This window comes from Pristis pectinata, chromosome 23 (assembly GCF_009764475.1).
Source record: "Pristis pectinata isolate sPriPec2 chromosome 23, sPriPec2.1.pri, whole genome shotgun sequence".
Classification (NCBI taxonomy): domain Eukaryota; kingdom Metazoa; phylum Chordata; class Chondrichthyes; order Rhinopristiformes; family Pristidae; genus Pristis; species Pristis pectinata.
Window position 1 is genome coordinate 13,784,600 of NC_067427.1, and position 23,276 is coordinate 13,807,875.

Here is a 23,276-nt window from a genome sequence, read left to right on the forward strand (position 1 = left end):
ATCGCCCAGTAGCACCCACACCTACTGTGACGAAGTGCTTTGAGAGGTTGGTTATGGCTAGAATTAAGTCCTGCCTGAGCAAGGACCTGGACCCACTGCAGTTTGCCTGGTGCCACAACAAATCTACAGCAGACGCAGTCACACTGGCTCTCCACTCTGCTTTGCCTAGACAACTGCAAGATTTGCATCAGGCTACTGTTTATCAATTACAGCTTGGCGTTCAACACCACCATTTCCTCAGTAATAATAACCAAGCTTCAAAACCTGGACCTCTGTACTTCTGTCTACATCTGGATCCTCGACTTCCTTATAGGGAGACCACAGTCAGTGTGGATCGGTAGTAACTTCTCCTCCTCGCTGACAGTCAACACAAGTGCATCTTAAGGATGCGTGCTTAGCCCACTGCTCTACACACTCTACTCTTGTGGCTGTGTGGCTAAGCACAGCTCAAACACCATCTATAAATTCCCCGATGACACCGCTGTTGTTGGTAGAGTCTCAGATGGCGATGAGGAGGCGTACAGGAGTGAGATAGATCAGCTAGTTGAGTGGTGTCGCAACAACAACCTCACACTCAATGTCGGCAAGACCAAGGAACTGATTGTGGACTTCAGGAAGGGGAAGTCAGGAGAACACTCACCAGAGAAACTGCAGATGCTGGAATCTACATGAAACATGATGATGCTGGAGGAACTCAGCAGGCCAGGCAGCATCCGTAGAGAAAAGCAGGCTGTCAACATTTTGGGCCAGGACCCTTCTTCAGTCCTGAAGAAAGATCCTGACCCTAAATGTTGACTGCCTGCTTTTCTCTACGGATGCTGCCTGGCCTGCTGAGAGCACGCACCACTTCTCATTGAGAGGTCAGTAGTAGAAAGGCTGAGCAGCTTCAAGTTCCTGGACGTCACGTCTCAGAGGATCTATCCTGTGCCCAGCACATTGATGCAATCACAAAGAAGGCACGCCAGTGGCTCCACTTTGTTAGGAGTTTGAGGACCACTTTGTCACCAAAGACTCTTACAAATTTCTATAGATGTATGGTGGCGAGCTTCCTGACTGGTTGCATCACAGCCTGGTATGGAGCTTCCAATGCACAGGATCGCGAGAGGCTGCAGAGGGTTGTAGACTCGGCCAGCTCCATCACGGACACAACCCTACCCACCATCGAGGACATCTTCCAAGAGGTGGTTCCTCAAGAAGGCAGCTTCTATCATTAAGGACCCTCACCATCCAGGACACATCCTCTTCTCGTTACTATTGTCAGGGAGGAGGTACAGGAGCCTGAAGACCCAAATTCAATGATTCAGGAACAGCTTCTTCCCCTCTGCCATCAGATTTCTGAATGATCCATGAACACTACCTCATTATCCTTTTTTTTGCACTATTTATTTATTTTTGTAATTTATGGATTTTGTGTCTTTGCACTGTGCTACTGCTGCAAAACAACAAATTTCTCATCGTATGTCAATGATAAATCTGATTCTGATAGCCCGCTATAAATGAACCCAGGTGCTTTGGTTGCCTTTGTTGTGGTATTATTAACCTGTATCCCTAACTTTGGTTATTAGTGTATGTGTTCCTATATTGAGACTAATTACCTGTGTAGTATGTGGCTGAATTTAACTTGCAAGCTTATTAATATCTCTGTGTGTATCGACACACTACTCCAGTCTGATATTCTGCTCTTGTGCTTCTACGTCACTGGTGTCCTTCTTTATTGTCAGTGCGCAAGGCTTTGAGGTATCTCCACTTTGGTCAGTTCTGGAGCTGACTATTCAGCCTATTACTTATGGCCTTGCAGCTGATATTTGAGGGAAATGGTGCTGCTTCAAAGCAACACAGTTAAATAAATGTTTCAATGAACGTTACACTTATTGCTCAACAAATGACAATGAAGTAGATGATATGGTAATTGACAAATTGTGGTTTGTGGTGATTTTGCTTGGACCATTGTGCTTCCTGCATTCCAACAACAAATGTACTACAAGGTGATCTGGTTCACTGTAAAATATTTTGTGACATCCTGAGCTTGTATGTATCTAGGCCAGTTTTTAAGCTGTTAATATGAATAACTGAAAGTACTTCATATTTTGTTGTGAATCTGCAGTCATTGCTTCAGCCTGCTGAGGTCCTCTTGCTGCAAAATCAAACTGAGAGCTTGCATTGAGACTAATGAGACGAAGTGGAACACCAGAAATAAACTGGTACTGCATTGCGTGAGGCGCCATAATAGATAGATTGGGAATTAGAAACTAAGGAAGTCAGGAGATGTGAGATTGGTAAAGGCAAATGGTACTGAGGTCAAAGATCAGCTATGAATTTAATAATGGAGCAGGTATGAGGGACTGAATGGCCTCGTGTTACTCCTATCTTTTATGTTCTTAGTATAATGAGAAGTCGTTCTATTTTGATAGTTACACTTCAGGGCACTGTTGAGAGAATACTGCTTTATTTTTCAAGTGGGTAGATTCTGAGCCAGTTTTTGCAAACTGAGTTAATTTGTGATTTGTTCTCAATACTATTTATGGCTTCATGCTGAATTTATCCACATAACAGCCACATCCTTCAAAAAGGTTATTAATTGAGTATGAAAAATCTTGGGACCAATTTGAGGAAATGAAAAGCCTCGTTTTTTAATTTGTTCCAACAACATCTATCTGGGGACCTCGTCTAAGTAAAAGATGTGGTATTTCCTTGCAATACCCAAATCCTAACCTTTTGCTACTTTTTCCTTTTCCTAGGTGAAGTGGAAGACCTAAGTAACAAGTTGCAGTCATCGCGGCAAAGAGTGGCAGAACTGGAACGAACACTGTCCTCCGTCTCATCCCAACAGAAACAGTCTGACAAAGTAAATGGCTAATACTTTATCAGAAAGTCCAAATTTTAATTTAATGAGATAAAATTTGTTTTATATTATATATTAAACCATTTCTTTACAGATAAGCAAAGAGCTTGAAAAAGAGCGAGAGAATCTTAAACAGGAAGTCTATAGACTAAAGTGAGTATTAATTATATTGTACTTAAATCGCTAGTTGCTTTCTTAAAAAAAGACAAACTGAGAAACGAACCATTTGTATTCAATTTTCAGTAAAATGAGTGAAGAGGTAAAACAACAGAACTCTGAGCTCTCAGAACAACTGCGGTCCAGGGTATTAGAAAATGACACAATGAAAAATAATATTGAAGATCTGCACAAGAAACTGGAAATGGCTGAGCTGATGGTTCAACAGGTGGGACAGCTTCCATTTCAATATGACTTGACCTCTTCTGGTCAGTGATTCAATCATTAGGTTTGTACTTAAAGCAGTAAGGGCTCAAGACCTTTAGAAAAGGGAGGAAGTGTCTTATAGGTGAGGAGAGAAAGAAAGCCCCAAGGGAAATAGACACATCCTGTTAACAGATGAATGAGGGACACAGATCTTGTGAAGTGCCTGCAACTTTTCTAAAATGTGTTGCAATATCTCAGAGATCTTAATGTAGGACAGGACTGCTCCTTGCTCAACACTGTCTGTGCTAACTCATTACTTCACTATTTGTGTGCACTAAGCAGTCTTAGAAGAATTTTCCTTACTTACTGAAAACACTTCAGTGGCTTTACAATAGGAATTATTGATCCACCTTCTACAAGTCTTAGCCTTGCCTTCTGTCTAACAAACTCTGTGTGTTCGGTGACCTGATTTGGAGAGGCGTTCTGCTAGATCTGCCCAATGAGTGTTTTTATATCCAATTTGAGTTCAATTGCACCATAAGTGTGTTCTTACTGCAGCATTTAATTGACCTGAATGAATTGGTTTTCTGTACCACAGAACATTACATTGTGAAATCTTATTTGGATCTAGTAATTCAACATTAATTGGGGATTTATGTTGAATATTACAGTATATTTATAATGTGGATTAAAGTTTCTGACGTTTTACTGAGAATCATTTTGTGTTTTTTATTCCTCCAGTTCTCAGATCAGTCGGGGTTGCCAGATGTTAATCAGCAACTACATCTGGTTCTTGAGGAAAAAACTCATTTAGAGGCACAGTTGATGCAAGTAAGAACCAAGTGATTGAAAATTGATTAGTTGGGCTTCAATCGTTTGTATGTGACATGGGAGTTCTTGACTTCTCGCTGATTTAGTATTTAGTTAGTTTCCTGCCAGCCAGGGTAGAAAACAGCCGAGGTGTATGAGAAAAGCTTTTGTGGGTTGTGTGTGGAATCTTTCTCTTACCAAGGAAGGAGAGATGCAATACCTTACCAGAGTAGCTAGGAAGTGTGGCGCCAACTGTTTCAGAGGGGAGAAAGCAGCTTGAACAGAACCTGTTTGGAGAGAATTTTGTTGGAGTAGGTAATGGTCTGAGTAGATCGTGGAGCTATCAGTTTAGTCACTTGCTATTTTGCAATTGTCAACACTTGATTATTTAGGTGTATATGTATGCCAATGTAGAAATGAGTAAAATTATCATCGAAAGGGCAATAAACTACAGCCTATCAATCAGGCTAATGGATGGCTGAATCTTTAGGCTAAATATCAAGAGTTATTTGCTCACTGTCATTGTAATACCTTTTTAAACTCACAAGCTCATGATATATTGGAAGAAGATGCGATTTTAAATTTAAAATCCTGCTCACTTAAGCCATCTGTCTTAATATAGCAGAGAAGGAAGTAACTTTAAAATGGAGGAAAAATATTGGCACAATATGTGCTGCATCCTGAAATTCCACTGTTGTTGTTTTGCAGGTGTCAGAGTCGTTACGGCTACTTCTTGCCGAAAGAGATCAGTACGCTCAGAAACTACAGGAGGAAGGCAGTGTCTGGCAAGAGAAAGTTCAACAGCTTGCAGCACAAGTTAGTGGTAACAGTAAGAACTAAGTTTGTGGTGAATGTGTTGCTCTGATTTGCTCTCAATAACCAAATATTTCAGTTTTTTATTGAAAGCAACATGTAATGTGTTCAATTTCAGAATTTAAACATAGACTTGATATCCTATTATTATGGGATTGTTTCTGTTTGTTGTCTTCTGGTAAGACAAGATGGTGTCCTTCACGCCTTTTTGTGGTGTAGATAGGTTTGGGATATGCAACATAGCAAAAAATCTTGTAGCACAAATTGGTTATTTGGTGCAGGTCTTTGAAAGAGCTGTCTGGTTTGCTGCTTCCCTCCAACTCATTATATCTTTTTCCTAAATGTATACTGCTTCCCTTTTTGAAAGTGTTATTATTGAATGTTTATACATTGACTCACCAGACATTGCATTCCAGATCATGACAATTTCATGTTTTTTAAATTTGCTTCCTCTTCCCCTCTGGCTTTTTTGCAGATTATGTTGTTTGGAAGTTCTTTTGAGGGGTTGATAAGGGTGTGGCTGCTCCCCAATGTTTTGCAAAGGACGGCACAATCTAGTAATAGCAAATGGCCAACTACAGGTCTGCTGCTGGAGGCTAAGGGCCCCTGTTGTGACCGGTTGCTGGTAGTAGCCATTTGCTTTCACTGTAGATGGTACTTTTCTTTGTGAGACACTGGCTCATAGTGAAGAGTTGCAGCAACACTACTTGATCAATGCAAATGTAACAGAGATTGATGGTCCTCAACCCTCTTGGCTCTCTCCACCTTCACCCAAAAAATAATCCACTGAACAAGTGCATGCAATAAAATGCCTACCAAAATCCCATTGTAATGGATGAGCAAAATATTACAGACGGTGAGCTGAAATAGAAATGGAAAATGTTGCTATGTTCTAATGACAGCTTATTGACTTAATGTACTTAAATACATAAATCAGCAGGTAAATGATGCAGAATCTATAAGTAGATCTAACAACCTGAGAAAAATAGCCAGTGAAAATATTAAATACAGATATAATTTCTAGCTTACAGGATGTTGAAATCCAAATATTAATGCTTTGTTTTTTTATTTTGTAGATGTTGCTTGACCTAAGCCAACATTCTCCATTTTATTTTAAATTCATTTTTGGTTTGGAATTGTGTTTATGCTGATTAAATATTTTCATATGCAGAATGTATATGAAAATGCTCAATATATTTATTGGACATATAATCATGAGAAGTGCTTGCACAATTTGCTAGATTCATTTCCAACATAAATACCTCCACTCTGCGAATGCATATTGATTAAGTAGTCTCTTCTATCTCCATAGAACCATTGATCATTTTTCTCTGCAGGTGAATGCACTTTCAGAGGAGAAAAAACAAAATCTCAAGCAAATGCAGGATCTAGAAGCATCATTGACTGACCTTAAGAGTAGATCAGGTAACTGTATAGTTTTTCAGCAGTTGGCTAAAACATTACAACTAACAGCATGAATTGAATCTTTTAAATATGATCACATTAAAGTAAGTAAAGGGTCCTTGGTATAAATCTCACCTACCATATTGCACCAGGTGGCACTTTATGTAAATATGGCACTTGCAGCATAAGAAGGTTAATTTGTACAGAACAATGATCTTAATGCAGCAGCTTTTTTGCAATAGGTAAAATTAAGTTTACTTTTCTTGTTATTTGTTAGTTGATGAACAAAATTCTTATGGCTGTGGTGAAATTAGCAGGAATTTTCTGTGATTGGCAGTAAGTTTGAACAAAAGTAACTTGAAAAATTAATTGTTTTTGGTAAAGGATGATGTAAACACATGATACATGTGAACCCCATAACTATTCCCTTCCCTCTTCATTCTGGTCCTTTTTAGACTCCCTTCAGAACATGGCTTTTTATAATCTTGTCTGTCCACTGGGTAGGAGAACAGGAGACTGATCTGATTTTTGTTTCTGTTTGGGGTTGTGTGGATGTTATTTTCTGGAATCCCTTCATAATGTTGGTCTATTGTTAGCACATTTGCCCTGTGCTATTGAGGAATTCAGTATCAAAACACAATGGGAAGAGTCTTAGAATTTCCTTAAGAGGATTATTCATGGAGCAGTTTATTAGTCTTCATCAAGGATCCTTACCAAGAAGGATATGCTGTAATTGCTTAATGAACAGAGATTAAACAGTTGGCACCCACTATTTAAAGCAGATTAGTAAGAAATTCCTGAACTTTAGTTTATTCGGAGTATATGACCTACAAAAGTTGATCACCGTAGGAGCAAAATATAGCGGACATAAGGACCCTGAAATGAAAACAGAAAATGCTGGGAATACTCAGCAGAATAAACAGATGAAAAGTTATTGATTTGAAACATTAACTGTTTCTACCTTCACAGAAGATGCTAACCTGCTGACTAGTTTTATTTGCTCACTGGTTACTGTTGGTGTGTTGTACTTGATGTTTAGCTCCCTCATATGTTTTGATCAACTGCTTGTTCCAGGCCAATTTGATCAATGCAATCAACCAGTCATCATAACACACATGTTCTGAGGGATAAGTTTTGGAGTTGCACAGTGGCTGGCTTTTCTCCTCTGGCACCTGCTACTTTTTTGGCAATTGGGGTAGACCTCTCGATCCTGTTCCCAGAGGGTAAAAACTTCTTTCAAGTTGGTGCAAATAGCCAATAACAAGAAGGGAAAGACTAGCATTTAGTGCATTTCAAAACCAAGGGCCGCCTTGAGGCACTACATGCCCTGAGTATTTCCGTTTTAAGTGCAGTTGTCATTATGCATGTGGCAGCATGCTTGTCACAAGCAGCAGTGAAAAAGTAACCAGGTGACCTGGTTTAGGTGTGGTTGAGGGATCAGTATTGGCCTTTTCAGGGCAATGTTGTGGTATGTTTGCATCATCTGAAAGGCTTCAATTTAACATCTCACCTCAAAGACTGCTTTGACACGGTCCAGTACTCGGTATGGGGTGTTAGCCTAGATTTTAAGGTTGGCCATGTTTTGGCCCTTGAATTCTTATCCTGATTCAGAGGCACTGTGCATGGCTGACAGCTGATAGTCTCGCTCACAGAAGCTATGTACTGGCCAGTGTTAAAAATGGAAATAAGAGATACCTCAGTGCAGAAATTGGCACTCTTGGTCTTGTGGCACGCTGGAGGGTTATTTATTCTGTATCTGATTACACCGTAACTAACCAAGGAACACTCGTGAGGACCTTAATGGTATAAAATATATTATAAAATATATACTTAAATGAAAAATGAATATAAATTATATTATGGGGAACTTGATATTAAAATAGAGAAGTTCTGTTTCCCATTGGTAATGTGCCTCCCTTTTATGAGCACAAAAAGGTGAGGAAAATATTGCATCTCCCTAATTTGTAGACAGTGAGCCTGATAGCAAAAGGGACTCCACTGCATTACTTCATTTAGTTACTTGCAGCGTTCAGTTGGCAGCCACAGAAGCCAAATCACATTTCTTCATGTGGAGGCAATACACTGTCAAGATTTGGAAAACAACAAATTACCTACTTTTTCCAGAAGTGTAGAATAAATTTGCAATTACATAGCACCTTTCATGACATCCAAAGAACCTTTGTTGCCAATGCAGTACTCTTTTGTTTTTGTAGTTTAATCAAATAATGTGGAAATAACAACAAGATCTTGCAAACAAAACATCCAGATAATGCCCAGCTAATATGGGTCTTCAAAGTCCCCTTATCCATTTTCAAGGTTAAGATATAGATTGTGCTAATATAAACCACACACAGTATATGGTGAAATGAGAATTTTGTATCCAGTGGCTCCAAGAGTTGAATTTTCCATTGGTGTTGTGCTAGTCACAAGTGTCTGACTTCCTTCAGTGGCCACTAATAGTGCTTTAAGGACTCCTCTCCTGACATGGTGTCTCTATTTAAAACAAATCCTGTAATCTTCCACCAACTCTTGTTCAAAATGGGATCAGTTTTGTGGTTACTACTCACACTTGGACTTCCCAAAGGCAAGGATTGGGATTGGGTTAATTCACTGAAGTAGGGTCTCAAAGATTAATATTTATTATAACCCAGAATGGGGCCATTCAGCTAACTAGATCCATGCTGGCTCCTAGCAGAGTGATCCCATCAGTTATATTTTCCCCTTATTTCCCATTAGCCCTGCAACTTATTTTCTCTCACATGCCTATCAAGTTCCCTTTGATTCTTTTGCCATTTACCTACAGTAAGGGGAAGCTCTCAGTAGCCAGCTAACCAATGAGCATGTCTGGGATGTGGGTGAAAACTGCAGCACCTGGCAGAAACCCAGGTTGGCACTAGGAGAACACAGGAGATCCACAGGAGAATACCCCAAGTAAGGATAGAACCCTGGAGTTATGAGGCCAAAGCTTACACTGCAGTGCCATTGGGGTCCTTAAAAAAAGTAAAGCTACTCCCCTTGTACAAAATTAAAGTTAACAAGTGAGTAGTTCAGTTATTAGGGCCTTTCAGTTGTGTACTGAATGAGCTGATCTCAGGTAGGGCAGCATCGATTGGGAAAACAAATAAGCCCTGGTTCTCACCTGCCAAATGGATGCATGGCTGTGGAGCCTAATTGAGATTGTAAAAGGGTTTGACTGCTGGTTGTGCACTCCACTGTAAAATTGTACCTTAGCAACAAAAGCAACTTGCAGTTTAATATCCCAAGGTACTTAACAGGATTTTTATCAAATAAACATCTGATTCACCCAAGAAGGTATTAGAACAGGTGACTAAAACTCTGGACTCCAATTCTAGTCTCTAACAATATTACTTGCTCCATATATGTTAGCTGTACCTTCAGCTGAAGAATGGACACCCTGAGAAATGGATAAGGAAACAAAATCTAAAACAGCTTTTTAAAAGGAAAGTGGATAAATATTTGAAAGAGAGGAGTTAAGAATGTGAGTAATGGGTCCCTTTGAATAGAGTAAATTGGACCCTTGAGCTCTATGACTTTCACCATTGATTAGAAATCCTAAAATCTTGCAAATGAAAGTGAACTTGATAAAGTAAATCATTACAATGCATACAAAATACTGGAGGAACTCAGCAGGTCAGGCAGCATCTATGGAGGGCCCTGATGAAGGGTCTTGACCTGAAACGTCGACTGTTTATTTCCCTCCATAGATGCTGCCTGACCTGCTGAGTTCCTCCAACATTTTGTATGTATTGCTCCAGATTCCAGCATCTGCAGAATTTCTTGTGTCAAGGTAAATCATTGAACCTTCTTGTAATGTTATTGAAGTGCAAATCTTTTTGAATAATTGAGTTTATAATGCTGACTGCCTTGTGTTTAGAAATACATTGTGAGGTCAGTGAAAGCCAGACCACACCACAGCCCGAAGGCCCCACAGAGCAAGAGAGATTGCTGGAGGAGAATGTTAAACAGCTGCAACGAGAGAAGGAGGAGTTGTACACTCAATACCAGGCACAGGTAAGAGGGATTCCTAACTGTAACAAACAAAATGAATTTTAGGCACAAATTCAACTTGAAAAGTATGCTGTAGAAGCTCGTTGAGGCATGGCTGCAAAGCCATGTAAATACAGGTTATGACTACAGGAAAGACTTGGAAAATGATGGAGTGAGGACATAATGAGGGTTAAATGGAAATATTATGGACTTAAACGATAAGTATTTAATCACGTACTAGCTGTTGCGTGGAAGCAGCTGTGATGTGCTAGAATGTATAAGTACTGAATGGTTCTAATGAGGAATTTCAACATCCTTATAAATCGGGATAAGCAGACTAACTCGTGTCAGAAAGGTGCTGAATTTCTGGAATCTGATTGGAATGGTTTTCTGCAACAGCCTGTCTCAGAGCTGGCAATGGAGCAGACCACCTTCGATTTAGCAGTGAGGAGTGGGCCTGGTTTGATTAACAGCCTTGCAGTAAATGACTGAGTTCAGAGTGGTGGTTGAAAGGAGGGAAACATGAAATAACTACTAAGATTTTAGACTTAGTTACGACTGATTTAAATATGATGTAAAAGAGGTTGTCCGTGATAAACTGCAAACCTTTAATGGAAAAAAGGATAGAAAATCAGTGGGTCTCCAAAATTAATAAGCAAAATAACAGTAAGGTAGAAAATAAAGACATAAGAGACTGACAGATTCCTGGTTTTGATCCCAAGTTTTTAAAGGAGGGAGAGAAAATCATTGCAGATACACTAACTGTAATAATATAATGATCTCTCCCAATCAATGTCGGGAAACCTGCACAAAACACTCCTATTTTTTGAAAAAGACCTACAGGACACCTGGTGAATTCTAACAACTATGGTGGGAAATTACTGGAATCCATAACTATGGATTATGTAACTGCTTTGAAAAGTTTCAATTGATCTGAGAAATAGAATTTGGATTTACAATAATTGGGTCACGTCTAACAAACTTAATTGAATTTTGGAAGGAAACGTTTCTGGAAATGCTCAGCAGGTCAGACAGCATCTGTGGAGCATGAAGCAGAGTTAACATTTCAGATCAATAACATGCATCAGTCCTAGATTGACATAAGCAGGCTAGAAAATTTCTGTAATGTTTTCAGGAGCTTGCTGCACAATGTATTCTGCAGTGAATTAGCTAACCTCATTTGACATGCAAAAATATGTTTAAGGCGGCACAGTAGTTAGTACTGCTGCCTCACACCTCCAGGGTCCCTAGTTTGCTCCTGACCTCAAGTGCTGTTGGCCTCTTTAGGTGTGTGACAATGAGCAGCTGAGTCGTTTGAACCAAGAGCAAGAAGAGAGACTGCAGGAACTGGAACGGACGGTAGAGCGCTACAATGATGATTCTGTGGACCGGAAGCAACTGCTGGAAAATATGCAGAATGACAAAGCTACGATAAGCAGGGCGCTAACACAAAATCGTGACCTCAAGGAACAGCTAGCGGAACTTCAAAATGGATTTGTCAAACTTGTATGTATTATACAATCACTTATAGTAAAACCCTGTTTCCTTACTGTCAAGTACATTGTGAATTTGTGCCAGTAACCCTGACAATATACTCTTGTATTCAAAATCCTAAAAGTATATCTTGCATTTTAGGTGTGATTAGTATGCACTTTTGATTAGTGTGAATTAGTTTTAGATTTGCACAGATACTAACATTTTATAAATCCAATAGTAATATTCATCTTCAGTTTGTGGAAGGAGTTAAATGTGAATAATTGCTGATTTGTTAATTTTGTTCATTCATGCTGAAACTGCTAATTTTTGGATCTGAAGGGAACCAAGGGATGAAGCAATAGGGCAGGAAAGTAGGGCTGAGATAATAGATTAACCATAATCTTTTTTAAGTGGTGGAGCAATTTGAGGGGCCACCTAGTCTGCTGCTGTTTTTATTCTTCTAGTTAGGTCATTTATATCTTCAAAGATGACTTCCCATTGACGTAGCCTTATTCTTGGTTAGCAGATGAATCTTCCCACTGGATATTTCCTTCAGAGCTGTGTTTGTGGAAACCCTGAGAATAAGCCACGCTTTATCACATCTAAAATGATCATTTAACCATTCTGAAGAGGACTCTTGCCACGCCTTCCTTCATTGTATGCTTATCCTTCTCTCTCTAATCTTTCCCAAAACTCAGTTTTTTGTCAAAATTTGAGATGTGTTCACCCTCAACTTTGCTTTACTATTTCCTCTGTTCCTTACGTCCTAGATGGGTACAGCCTCTTTCCTCACTGCTTCAGGAGCCCCTATAACTTTAAGTCTGACAACAATCATTGCTGTTTCTCTCTGTTACCTGTTCCAATCTCCTTTAATATCTTTCCATTGGTCAGTTGTATATAAAAAGAAACAAATGCTGGAAGAACCTAGTCAAGCAGACTCTGGAAAGGGAAGCCAGTTAATGTTTTGGGTCAGGGGCACTTCTTCAGAACTAGGGGAAGAGTGGAGGGGTGTCAGTTTTCAGAGCAGAGCTGGGGGAGGAGGGAAGTGTGGAGGGGTGATTCGGAGTGTCCTGATGCATGCCACTTTAATTCTCAGTCCTACTCCTATTCCAACCTGTCTGTGGTCCACTGCTATAGTGAGGCCCAAAGTAAGCTAGAAGAACAAGGTCTTATCTTCCATCTAGGTGCTTTGCAACCTTACGTAACAATATTGAATTTTTCAGGTAAGTGCTATCTCATCGCTTCTCTTTATCATGCCCTTCTCACACTGTTTCTTTAAAATGCCTTGCCAATGGTCAGTACTCGCACTCCTTGTCACCTGATCTCTCTCAATCAATCTCCATACAGTCTTTTGTTTTACGCACGACTCCTACCCCTCAGCTCTGCTTTGAAAACTGAAACCCTGCCACTCTTCTCCCAGTTTCGAGGAAGGATCCCTGACCTGAAACATTAACTGGTTTGTCCTTCCACAGATGCTGCTTGACTGACTGAGTTCTTCCACATTTCTATTTTTGTGTCAGATTCCAGCATCTGCAGTTTTATTTGTTTTCCTTTATTGTTCAGTTGTTGGCTGATAGCAAAACCTGGTTGAGAAGATTTCTTGCCCTCAGACTATTCTTGACACTATAAGCATTTGCATGCTTCTGGCTTTGAGTCATTGGTGTTTCTGACTGCTGCCAGCAGTAAGTGTGACACTACTTAAACATTTCTTTTCCATTTTCCATTTATCTTTTAACCAAGTCCATGCAATTACTTGACTGCATCAGTATGCAAATAAGGATCAAACTACTTTTGCAGCACGTTGCATGGATGTTTGGACAAAACCTTTTGAAACACTGCCAGGTCTTACTGTGGTTAATCGGTATGAAATCTTATTGCCTACAGACCAACGAGAATATGGAACTTACCAGCGCCTTACAGTCAGAGCAGCATGTAAAAAAGGAGGTGGCTCGGAGGATTGGAGAGTTGCAAGAAGATGTAATGGATTTGAAAGAAAAGGTATTGATTTCTCCCAAAGTATGAAAGCCAGCTTACTTAATGTTACCATACTATGGTTCTTAATCTGACTGCAGTTTCACTTAAGGAATTGCTTATGCCAAAGTCCACATTAAGTGCAGGAAACATACATTATGCATTACAATTTGCCCCATGCATGTTTTATTCCTGAGTGTTTTAACTTTCTCTGGCATGTTCAGTTTTTCACCTTGGAACAGATGTCCGCTCCTATATAAAAATTAAAACCCAGCTCAATCTGGGCCAATCTGATCCTAAACTTAGCCCAAGTACTGACAGTTTATTTCCAACTCAACCTACCCTGGAAGGTGCTTGCAGGATATTGGACTGGCTAATACCACCAAGTCACACAACATTTTCACCTGAAAAGGGTACTCTAAACCCAGGTAAAGTCCCTTGTTTACCAAGTCTGTCTCCACCCCATTCTCCCACTGTGGGCAGCCATCACTGTCTGGTCATGGCATCAAGACAAACTTGAACCCAATGCCTGATCTTGGGCAATGTTTGCCATCTACTCCCTGGGCAGATGTTAATCTCCTAGCATGGTACCAAGATGAACTTGAAACATACCCCTGAAAATCACACTCCACTCCCAAATCAAGACCCTTGTATGTTGCCTGGCCAAGTATCAAACAGCCACTGCTCACTGATGCTGTAAAACTGACCCATATAAAATATTGAGCTTGGCTGGCATGGCAGGATCTGACCCAACCTGACCTGAACCTAGTTTTTTCAACAGGGTAGGCACCCAATCTGAACTGAACTCGAAACATATTAATGTGTTTAAGCAAGGTAGGGTGGCTAGGCTCCATCGTGAAAGGGATTTGCCTTTGGTTAACAGATGGAATGTGTTTTTCGGGCAACATGAACATTTGCTGCCAAAGTAGAACATGCTGGTTAATGTACACTGTTGGGTGGGTTGAATTAATTCTGTGTAGCCAGGCCACTGTTTTTAAATTTCTAACAGCTTGATAGGTGTCGAGAAATGGGGATAAAGACTTACTGGAAATTGCTTATCATAGGCACACTGTATTGTATATCACATCAGGTTGATCAAGTTTACCTTGAATTGTGGATACAAAATAATATGCTTCTAGTTTTTGCATCATTAAAACAAAAGAAATAAATGTTCAAGTAGGCGGAGTCACTACATTTAGGATGAGAAAAAAATCTTGTCTACTCCTGATGGATACACAATAAAATGACACGTGGAATGTGGAGTATTGCAGGGGAAAACAAAGCCATTGTAAGGAAGAGGATGAAAAGTTCCACACTTTCAAGAAATAAAATTGTATCATGATTGGTCTGAACAACGGTAACTGCCATTCCTGTTTTGCTTCTGTAATTAGGATAACATGAACTGTTGAATTCTGTATCACCACTGGTAATCAGTGAATGATGCAGTTAGCAATATTTCACTGATCATACCAAACAAAGGCACCATTTCCCAGGTATCATCCTACTGGTCTTGTCCATCGTGTAATTTTTATCACCTATGGTACAGAGCAATTCTCCTTCTACCATCTGATTGTGGTACTTAGTTTAGCAGACTTGTCTAAATTGACAAAGATCCTCCTAGAGAGATGAATAACTAGTTCAGCTGATGTTCTTGTGCCACTTGTGTTTTCATAGCTTGAACTGAAGTCGCAGGAAGCTCAGGCCTTGCTGGGTCAGAGGGATCAATTTTACACTCATCTACAACAGTACACGGCAGCCTATCAGCAGCTGGTGGCTGAGCGAGAGGAGCTGCAAAAACAGAATCTGCTGCAGACACATCTCATGGACAGGCTGCAGCATGATGAAGTGCAAGGGAAAGTCCACATTGAATTGAACCAGAAGGACCTTATGATGACAAAGGTGAGCTTAGTACTTCATTTGTGGAAGTGCTGCTTTTCTTCCATTTTCAAACAAACTTTGATTTAGAGGTTTCATCTGAATCTGGGAACCTGACCCAGTAGGACTGCTGGATTACCATGGATTTCCAGTAATTGATTTGGAAGAGTTAGCCCTGCAATGCTGTTTTTACTGCACTTGCCATTTTATCACAATGGTTTACGTGAAACGTTCCCTCAAAGTTGCCAGTTTTTGAGCTGCTGCTGGTGAGGCAGAGGCACCCTACCACAGACTTGTGGCCTTTTAATGACATTGTATATTTGTATGAAGTATGATCATGGTAAAATGAGTGACCATTCAAGATAGAAAAGGTTTGAAAGAAAGATTGACTAAAATTAAGGATAAGATATTTTATTAGTCACATGTACATTGAAACGCAGTGAAATACATCTTTTGCGTAGAGTGTTCTGGGGGCAGCCTGCAAGTGTCGCCACGCTTCCGGTGCCAACATAGCATGCCCACAACCTCCTAACCCGTATGTCTTTGGAATGTGGGAGGAAACCAGAGCACCCGGAGGAAACCCACACAGTCATGGGGAGAACATACAAACTCCTTACAGACAGCAGCCAGAATTGAACCTGAGTTGCTGGCGCTGTAATAGCATTACACTAACCGCTACACTACCGTGTCTGCCCTGTCCAGTCCAAGTTATCCTTTCTTGAAGCAATCAACTTAAACTAAAAAGATCCAATTCATCATATTTGACTGATATTTGAAAATTGTAATAGACAGTATCTTTCCACCTGCTGCACTTTCAAGGTAGTGGTAGACGGAATGCAGAAAGATTTGGAATGTGAGTTCATAGTGACTCATAATAACATGTCCTTCCACAGGAGCAGTTGGAACAGTTGAACAAGGAAAATGAAGAACTAAAGGCACAGATCAGCACATTGACAGCAGAACTGAATGAGATCAGCCCACAGCTGAGAGTTGAAGGTCTGGGAGTTTTTGTTTTAAGCTTTGTATTGAAGCATTGTTTCCTCATTTTTCTCCCACTTCGTTCTGGAATATTAAACTGCATATTCAGCAATTCGCCAACCAATGAGTCTCTTGGTTGGCAAAATGTATTAAGTGGTGTGTAACAGGAATCATAGCTGAGGCCAAACATTTTTACAATGAAGGCTCTGAAGGTATGGTTGCTAAATTTGACAATGACACAAAAAAAGCTGTGATAAGTACATAAGAAAGACACAGAGGGATAGAGTTAGGGTAAGTGAGTGTCAGTGATCTAGTAAGTGCAGTGTTATATGAAAAAACTGAGAAATTGTCCATTTTGGCAGGAATTTTTTTTTAAAAAGCATGTATTTTAGATAGAGATCGCAGAACTCAGAGATGCAGCGGGATCTTGGGGTTCCAGTGTATGATTCATGAAAGGCCAGTGTGCAAGTGATTGGGAAAACTAATGGAATATTCTCATTTAAAGCCAGAGGAATTGAATACAAAAGTATGGAGTTATATTTCAGTAAAATAAGGTATTACTGAGACCACGTGTAGACACCGTGTGTACAGTATTGGTCTCCTTATTTAAGTGGGGATATTTGTGTGTTGAAAGCAGTTCAGGAGATTTACTTGGCTGATACCTGGAATGGGTGGGTTGTATTATGAGGAAAAGTTGGGCATTTTGTGCTTGTATCTGCTGGAGTTTAGAAGAGAGATTGATATGAGATGTGAGGGTCTTGAAAGGGTGGTTGTGGAGAGAATGTTTCCTTTTGTTGGGAGAATCTGGAACAAGACTTCACTGTTTAATAATAAGGGATCATCCATTTAAGTTAGGTGAAGCAAAACTTTGACTGAGGATCATGAGTCTTTGAAACACTTCCTCAAAGAGTGGTGGAAGAACAATTTTTTTTAGGCAGAGGTAGATGGATATTTTAAAAACAAAGGGATGAAAGGTTGCCGCTGATAGACAAGAATGCAGAATTGAGGATACTTTTGGATCAGCCATGCTGTTGTTAAATGGCACTGCAGGGTTGAGGGGTCAAGTGGCCTACTCCTGCTCCTAATCTGTATGTATATATGCTCAGTAGTGGGCTTTTCCCTCCTTTTCTCCAAAGCTTTTGCTCTTTTTATCGAACTGCATTTAGTTTATTGCATTAAATCCACATTCCAGCTGCTTTTTGTAAATATTCTTCTAATTTGTAATTAATTTTGATTGTTTTGTAACTTCAGTGTGCAAACTGAATCTTGCTTACAAGTAAAAGCCCAGACTCCTTTAAATCCTACAAAGTAACTGTCAACTTTTCAACCTCACTTATTATACTTGGCAACAGAGATTATAATATCGTAGGATTTCCAGGAACTGTGAATATGGTTGCAATGCAGCAATGCTCAGGAAGGTGGCATTGTCTACAAGTTAATCCTCGTATGGAATATACTTTCGCAGCGATATGTTCTAACTGCAACCCTATTAATACTATGAATGTTTAATACCTCATTGAAATCCTTCTCTGGGAAAATAATGTGTTAAATTGCATTTAATAATCAGCAAATACAATTGATAACACTGGGATATATACCTGTGTTATCTGAGTCCTACAGGCTCTCATCAGCAAGGATATTGGGAAAATTAGTTTCTGTTTCCCTCAGATTTAGGAAAAAAGAACAGTAATCCCAATTTCTGAGTGTGAAGTAGATAGTGTTCCTATAAACTACACTGCAATGTTCTAAAAGTCCTGGCTGACTGATTTAAGCAGAAAGCTCTTGCAGCTGTTTATAAAGCAATTAAACAAGGATAAGTTCATTGCATGATTTCCACAGGTTCCTACTGACATAAATATTTAATTTTCTGCCACTAGGTGATGGAGTGGAAAGTGATGGTGTTCTGCCAGATAGAATTCAGAGACCCCATATTACAATACCCGAAGAACTGGAAAATAAAGAAGAAATGGTAAGATTACCTTTGAGGCCCGAGAAACGTAAGAAATAGTGATGTGAGCAGACCATTCAGCCCATTGAATCTCTTTTGCCATTCAGAATCAAATTTATTATTACTGATGTATGTCAGAAATTTGTTTTTTTTTGTTGCAGCAGTACAGTGCGAGACATAAAAATTTCTACGTTAAAACAATAAATAAATAGTGCAAAAGAGGAATAATGAGGTAGTGTTCATGGACTGTTCAGAAATCTGATGGAAGGGAAGAAACCACTTCTGAAACATTTGAGTGTGGGTCTATGCTCCTGTACCTCCTCCTCAATGGTAGTAACGTGAAGAGGGAATGTCCTGGGTGGTGAGGGTCCTTAATGATGGATACTGCGTTATTGAAGCGCCGCCTTATTGAAGCACTGCCTCTTGATGTCCTTGATGGTGGGGAGGATGGTGCCCGTGATGGAGCTGGCTGAGTTTACAACCCTCTGCAGCCTCTTTCAATCCTGTACATTGGAGCCTCCATACCAGGCGATGATGTAACCAGTCAGAATGCTCTCCACCGTACATCTGTAGAAATTGGCAAGAGTCTTTGGTGAATACCAAATCTCCTCAAACTCCTAAAGAAGTAGAGCCACTGGCGTGCCTTCTTCGTGATTGCATCAATGTGTAATTCAGTAAAATACTGGTTGAACTTCTATAAACATGCCTTTTATATCCATGCCTTTTAACAGCATATCACTTGATTCCCTATTGACGAGGCTCAGAGGGAGGTGAAGTTGTGGAGTTCTGTTCCATGGAAGGCTGTGGAGGCCAAGTTGCTGAGTATATTTAAGAAGGAGATGGATTTCTAGATGCAAAGGGCGTCATGGGGTTGGGTAGAGAGCGAAATATGGTATTGAGACAGGATCAGCCATGATCTCATTGAATGGCAGAGCAGGCTCGAAGGGCCAAACGGCCTACTTTTATTTTCTCCTGTTACCAGGCAAACTTGGAGGATTGAAGAGCAGCCTAAGTCAATCCCTCTGTGTCTGTACAGGATGTAGGTAACTTCAAACAACAAAAATCTGGCAATTTCAGTAAAGAAATGTGTTATTGGACTTTTCTTTCCTGCATTGAAGACACCATATAAATGCATATAATTTGTTGAAAGACTCATTTAACCTGCAGCCTTTTGAAGGAGAGACGGAGTTCAATATTTCCATAAAACCTTGATAAGAAAAAGTACTTCATGGTTTCACTTCTAGACAGCTTATCTGTAACCATTTCACCACTGACCCCAACCCATCCTCTTGATCTGGATCCCCCATTAGAGTAAATTATTTCACTATTACCCCTTCATTCAAGGGAATACACCCCAAATTTATGAAACTTTTCCACCTGTTAATATTTGCTATTCTGGTGAATTCACCCTAAGACCATTTCTAACACTGTTCCGGGTCTCAAACTGACTGCAGTGCTCCACTCGTTAGCAGTCTTTCAAGGATTATCCTGGAATCTCTCAGAATGAAAATTCAAATCGCGTGAATATTGCTGCAAGCAGCTCAGGGTTGGTGGGGCTGGGGAAGGAGGGAGGGGAAGTGGCTCAGTGGCACAGGGCAGAACGTTTGCCTAACGCTATTACAGCGCCAGCACTTGGGGTTCAATTCCTGCTGCTATCAGGAGTTTGTATGTTCTCTCCGTGACTGCGTGGGTTTCCTCTGGGTGCTCCGGTTTCCTCCCACATTCCAAAAACGTACGGGTTAGTAGGTTAACGTGGGTATAATTGGGCGGCATGGGTTCATTGGGCCAAAAGGGCCTGTTACCATGCTGTATTGATAGTTTTAAAGTTTAAAGCTGTTAGCCCCACTGCCTTACAATTCCCGAAAGCAAGGTATGATCCTGACTTCGGGTATTATCTGTGTGAAGTTTGTGCATTCTTCATGTGGGTGCTTCAATTTCCTCCTACCTGCCAAAGATGTGCTAGTTGGTAGGTTAATTGGCTCCTGTAAGTTGTCCCTAGTGTAGGTGGATGGCAAGAAAGTAGGATGAGGAAGATAATTGACGGAGATGAGAGGAAAATGGGATTGGTATAGAACTGGGGGACTGGGATTACTTTGAGAGAAGGCATAAATGATGGGTTGAATGGTCTTCTGTGTCCTAAGAAATATGAATACCAACAGATGGATGCACACATTAGGCAGATAGGATCTTGAAAAAGTAAAAAAAAAGTTTGATGATCTGAAGGAATAGGATAAAATATTCCTTTCTTTTGCACTTTCACAAAAACATGAAGATTAGTGTGTCATTGAATTATCTCAAGAAACATTGCTGTTTGCTTTTAAGCAGGCTCACTTGATAAATGTATACCAGTGTAGATGAGTTCTATTTTCTGTTTTTACTTATACCAGGAAGAATAACTATTCATGGGTAGACTGGAGACTTAACACATTACTAGCTTAAAAAAAATGGAGAGCAGGTGTTTGGAGGCGGTGCAGAGGAGGTTCACCAAGTTGATTCCAGAGATGAGGGGGTTAGCCTATGAGGAGAGATTGAGTCTCCTAGGACTATACTCACAGGAATTCAGAAGAATGAGAGAGGATCTTATAGAAACATATAACATTATGAAAGGGATAGATAAGTGAGGCAGGAAGGTTGTTTCCACTGGTAGTTGAGACTTGAACTAGGGGACATGGCCTCAAGATTCGGGGGAATAGATTTAGGATGGAGATGAGGAGAAACTGCTTTTCCCAGAGAGTAGTGAATCTGTGGAATTCTCTGTCCAAGGAAGCAGCAGAGGCTCCCTCATTAAATATATTTAAGACATACTTAAATAGATTTTTGCATTGTAGGAGAATTGAGGGTTATGGGGAAAAGGCAAATAGGTGGATCTGAGTCCACAGCCAGACCAGCCATGATCTTATTGAATGGCAGAGCAGGCTCAGTGGGCCACATGGCCGCCTCCTGCTCCTATTTCTTATGTTCTTAATTTATTTTCTTATGTTTAGATGAAGTTAAACGGATCATTTTTCCAAAAGGATCATTCTTGTTGGATCCAACAGGCCTTTCCTGTTCCTGGTTCTTAAAGCTGTGGACTTCCAAGAGCTGCAGATAATGTTTGTTGGAATCTAAGAAAACTGGGAAGTCATATTACACTGCCAAAGCAAGAACACTTGTAGGTTGAGATTGTAGATAGATTTTGCTAAAGCTTCCCACATCTTGGTCTGTGAACACTAAAACAGAAAGAAACATTATCCTAAGCATAAATGTTTTCCTTAATCCTTCCTAATCAAGTGAACTTAAAGTCCTGATTAATAGTAAACCTATGAGATAAGGTGATGTTTTAAATAATGGTGATGAAATAAATGACTGTTATTTTGAGTCATAATTAAATCTTTTTAATTGAGTTCAACATCCTTTCAGTTTTTGTATAATAGCCTGTTGCTGAGTGATCAGGTGGCTATCACCAGTGATTTGATGTCTTGCATGTTCTTGTGCTTGTTCTTTGTCTGAAAGTCTTTTCCCTCTGTTCATTGTTCAGGTTGATTTCCTGAAATCAGCACTAAGCCAACTGCAACAGGAAAGAGATCAACTCACTCTGCAGTTCTTAGATCAGAAGCAGCAGCATCAGATCCTACTGCAACAAATGTATGCCCTAACGCACAAGCACAACGATTCCAGAGGTAGCCACTTGATTATTTTTTTACCAAAACTCTGTTATATTAATGTATAGTCAATCTTTAGTTAACTTGAGACCTTATTGGACTGATACTTTGTGGGTATGAATATTCTAGAATTATGAAGTTCCATTACCTTTTCAATTCCAATAAGGGAGATGAAAATTATATAGAACAATGCAAAATATTAAAAAAAAAATTGGTCTCAGATGATTGTCTCTCCAGAATGTTTTGAATGACTAAGCGATTAAAATTAGGGAAATTTGATTAACATTGAAGGTGACAGCACTGTAATGTAATGATATATCAGGATCATGATAGAACCACCCACAGCCAGTGCAGTTGCAGCATCAATTGAAGGTGAGACTTTTCCTACTTCTGTACTAAAAATACTGCCAGATTTTCCAATAGCCCTGCTTATAATTCATTATAGATCTCTGCAATTCAAAACCCACACAATGCTGCAAGCTCCTTCATAAATATGGTTATATTTACCCCCTTACTTGAGCACAATGATTTAATGAATAATTGGCATATAGCCAAACATTGCAAATTACGTTTTGCAACTCTTGCAAAAGTAGCAGCATAGTTCCACGACACCAATCTAAAAGATCTTCTTGTCTCTGTGCCAGCTGATCACTGTAAATATTAGTCTCCTTTGTGCAAAACAAAAATTGCACACCTATTTAGTATTGCTAAATTGCTTTTATTAACTCCATAGTCTTTTCCTTTTTACAATGCCCCTCTTCCTTCTCCACTGCCCACATTTTGTTTCAGGGACTCTATAAATTCATACTAGCTATTCCCTGTTTCCTGCGCACCTTCTCATTTTAGCCTATTCCTTTTTATTTATCTCCTCCGTCCCAGAACACAGGTCTTGGCCCTTGTTTTGAAAATTTCCTGGCCAGTCCTCCGTAGTTTACTGCTCCTAATGCTGCTGCTGTTCTGGCCATCAAATTCTGGGAGAGAATTCATTATCACACAAAACTATAGAGTTCAGAAATTGCTGCCAGAGGTAAATTTGAAAATTTCAGTTACTTGAAGAAGCAGAACTGGAGGAGGTGAGGCTAGAAAAAATAGATTCCATTGTTTAAAAAGCACAATGATTTTTTTCAGAGTTCTTGCTGACAATGTA

At 39.8% G+C, this 23,276-nt stretch overlaps 1 protein-coding gene across 4 annotated transcripts in view; it reads left to right on the top strand.

The window, feature by feature from the left end:
- Positions 1-23,276, top strand: part of golga2 (golgin A2) — a 74,392-nt gene that overhangs the window by 38,460 nt on the left and 12,656 nt on the right. For all 4 annotated transcript variants that reach the window (XM_052037012.1, XM_052037015.1, XM_052037016.1 and 1 more), the window contains 13 exons: positions 2,739-2,845; positions 2,937-2,995; positions 3,086-3,227; positions 3,947-4,036; positions 4,724-4,831; positions 6,166-6,253; positions 10,128-10,264; positions 11,528-11,746; positions 13,601-13,714; positions 15,362-15,586; positions 16,456-16,558; positions 18,418-18,509; positions 22,006-22,147. In XM_052037012.1, coding sequence (XP_051892972.1) covers positions 2,739-2,845; positions 2,937-2,995; positions 3,086-3,227; positions 3,947-4,036; positions 4,724-4,831; positions 6,166-6,253; positions 10,128-10,264; positions 11,528-11,746; positions 13,601-13,714; positions 15,362-15,586; positions 16,456-16,558; positions 18,418-18,509; positions 22,006-22,147 — 1,626 coding nt within the window. The remainder of the gene's footprint in view (positions 1-2,738; positions 2,846-2,936; positions 2,996-3,085; positions 3,228-3,946; positions 4,037-4,723; positions 4,832-6,165; positions 6,254-10,127; positions 10,265-11,527; positions 11,747-13,600; positions 13,715-15,361; positions 15,587-16,455; positions 16,559-18,417; positions 18,510-22,005; positions 22,148-23,276) is intronic.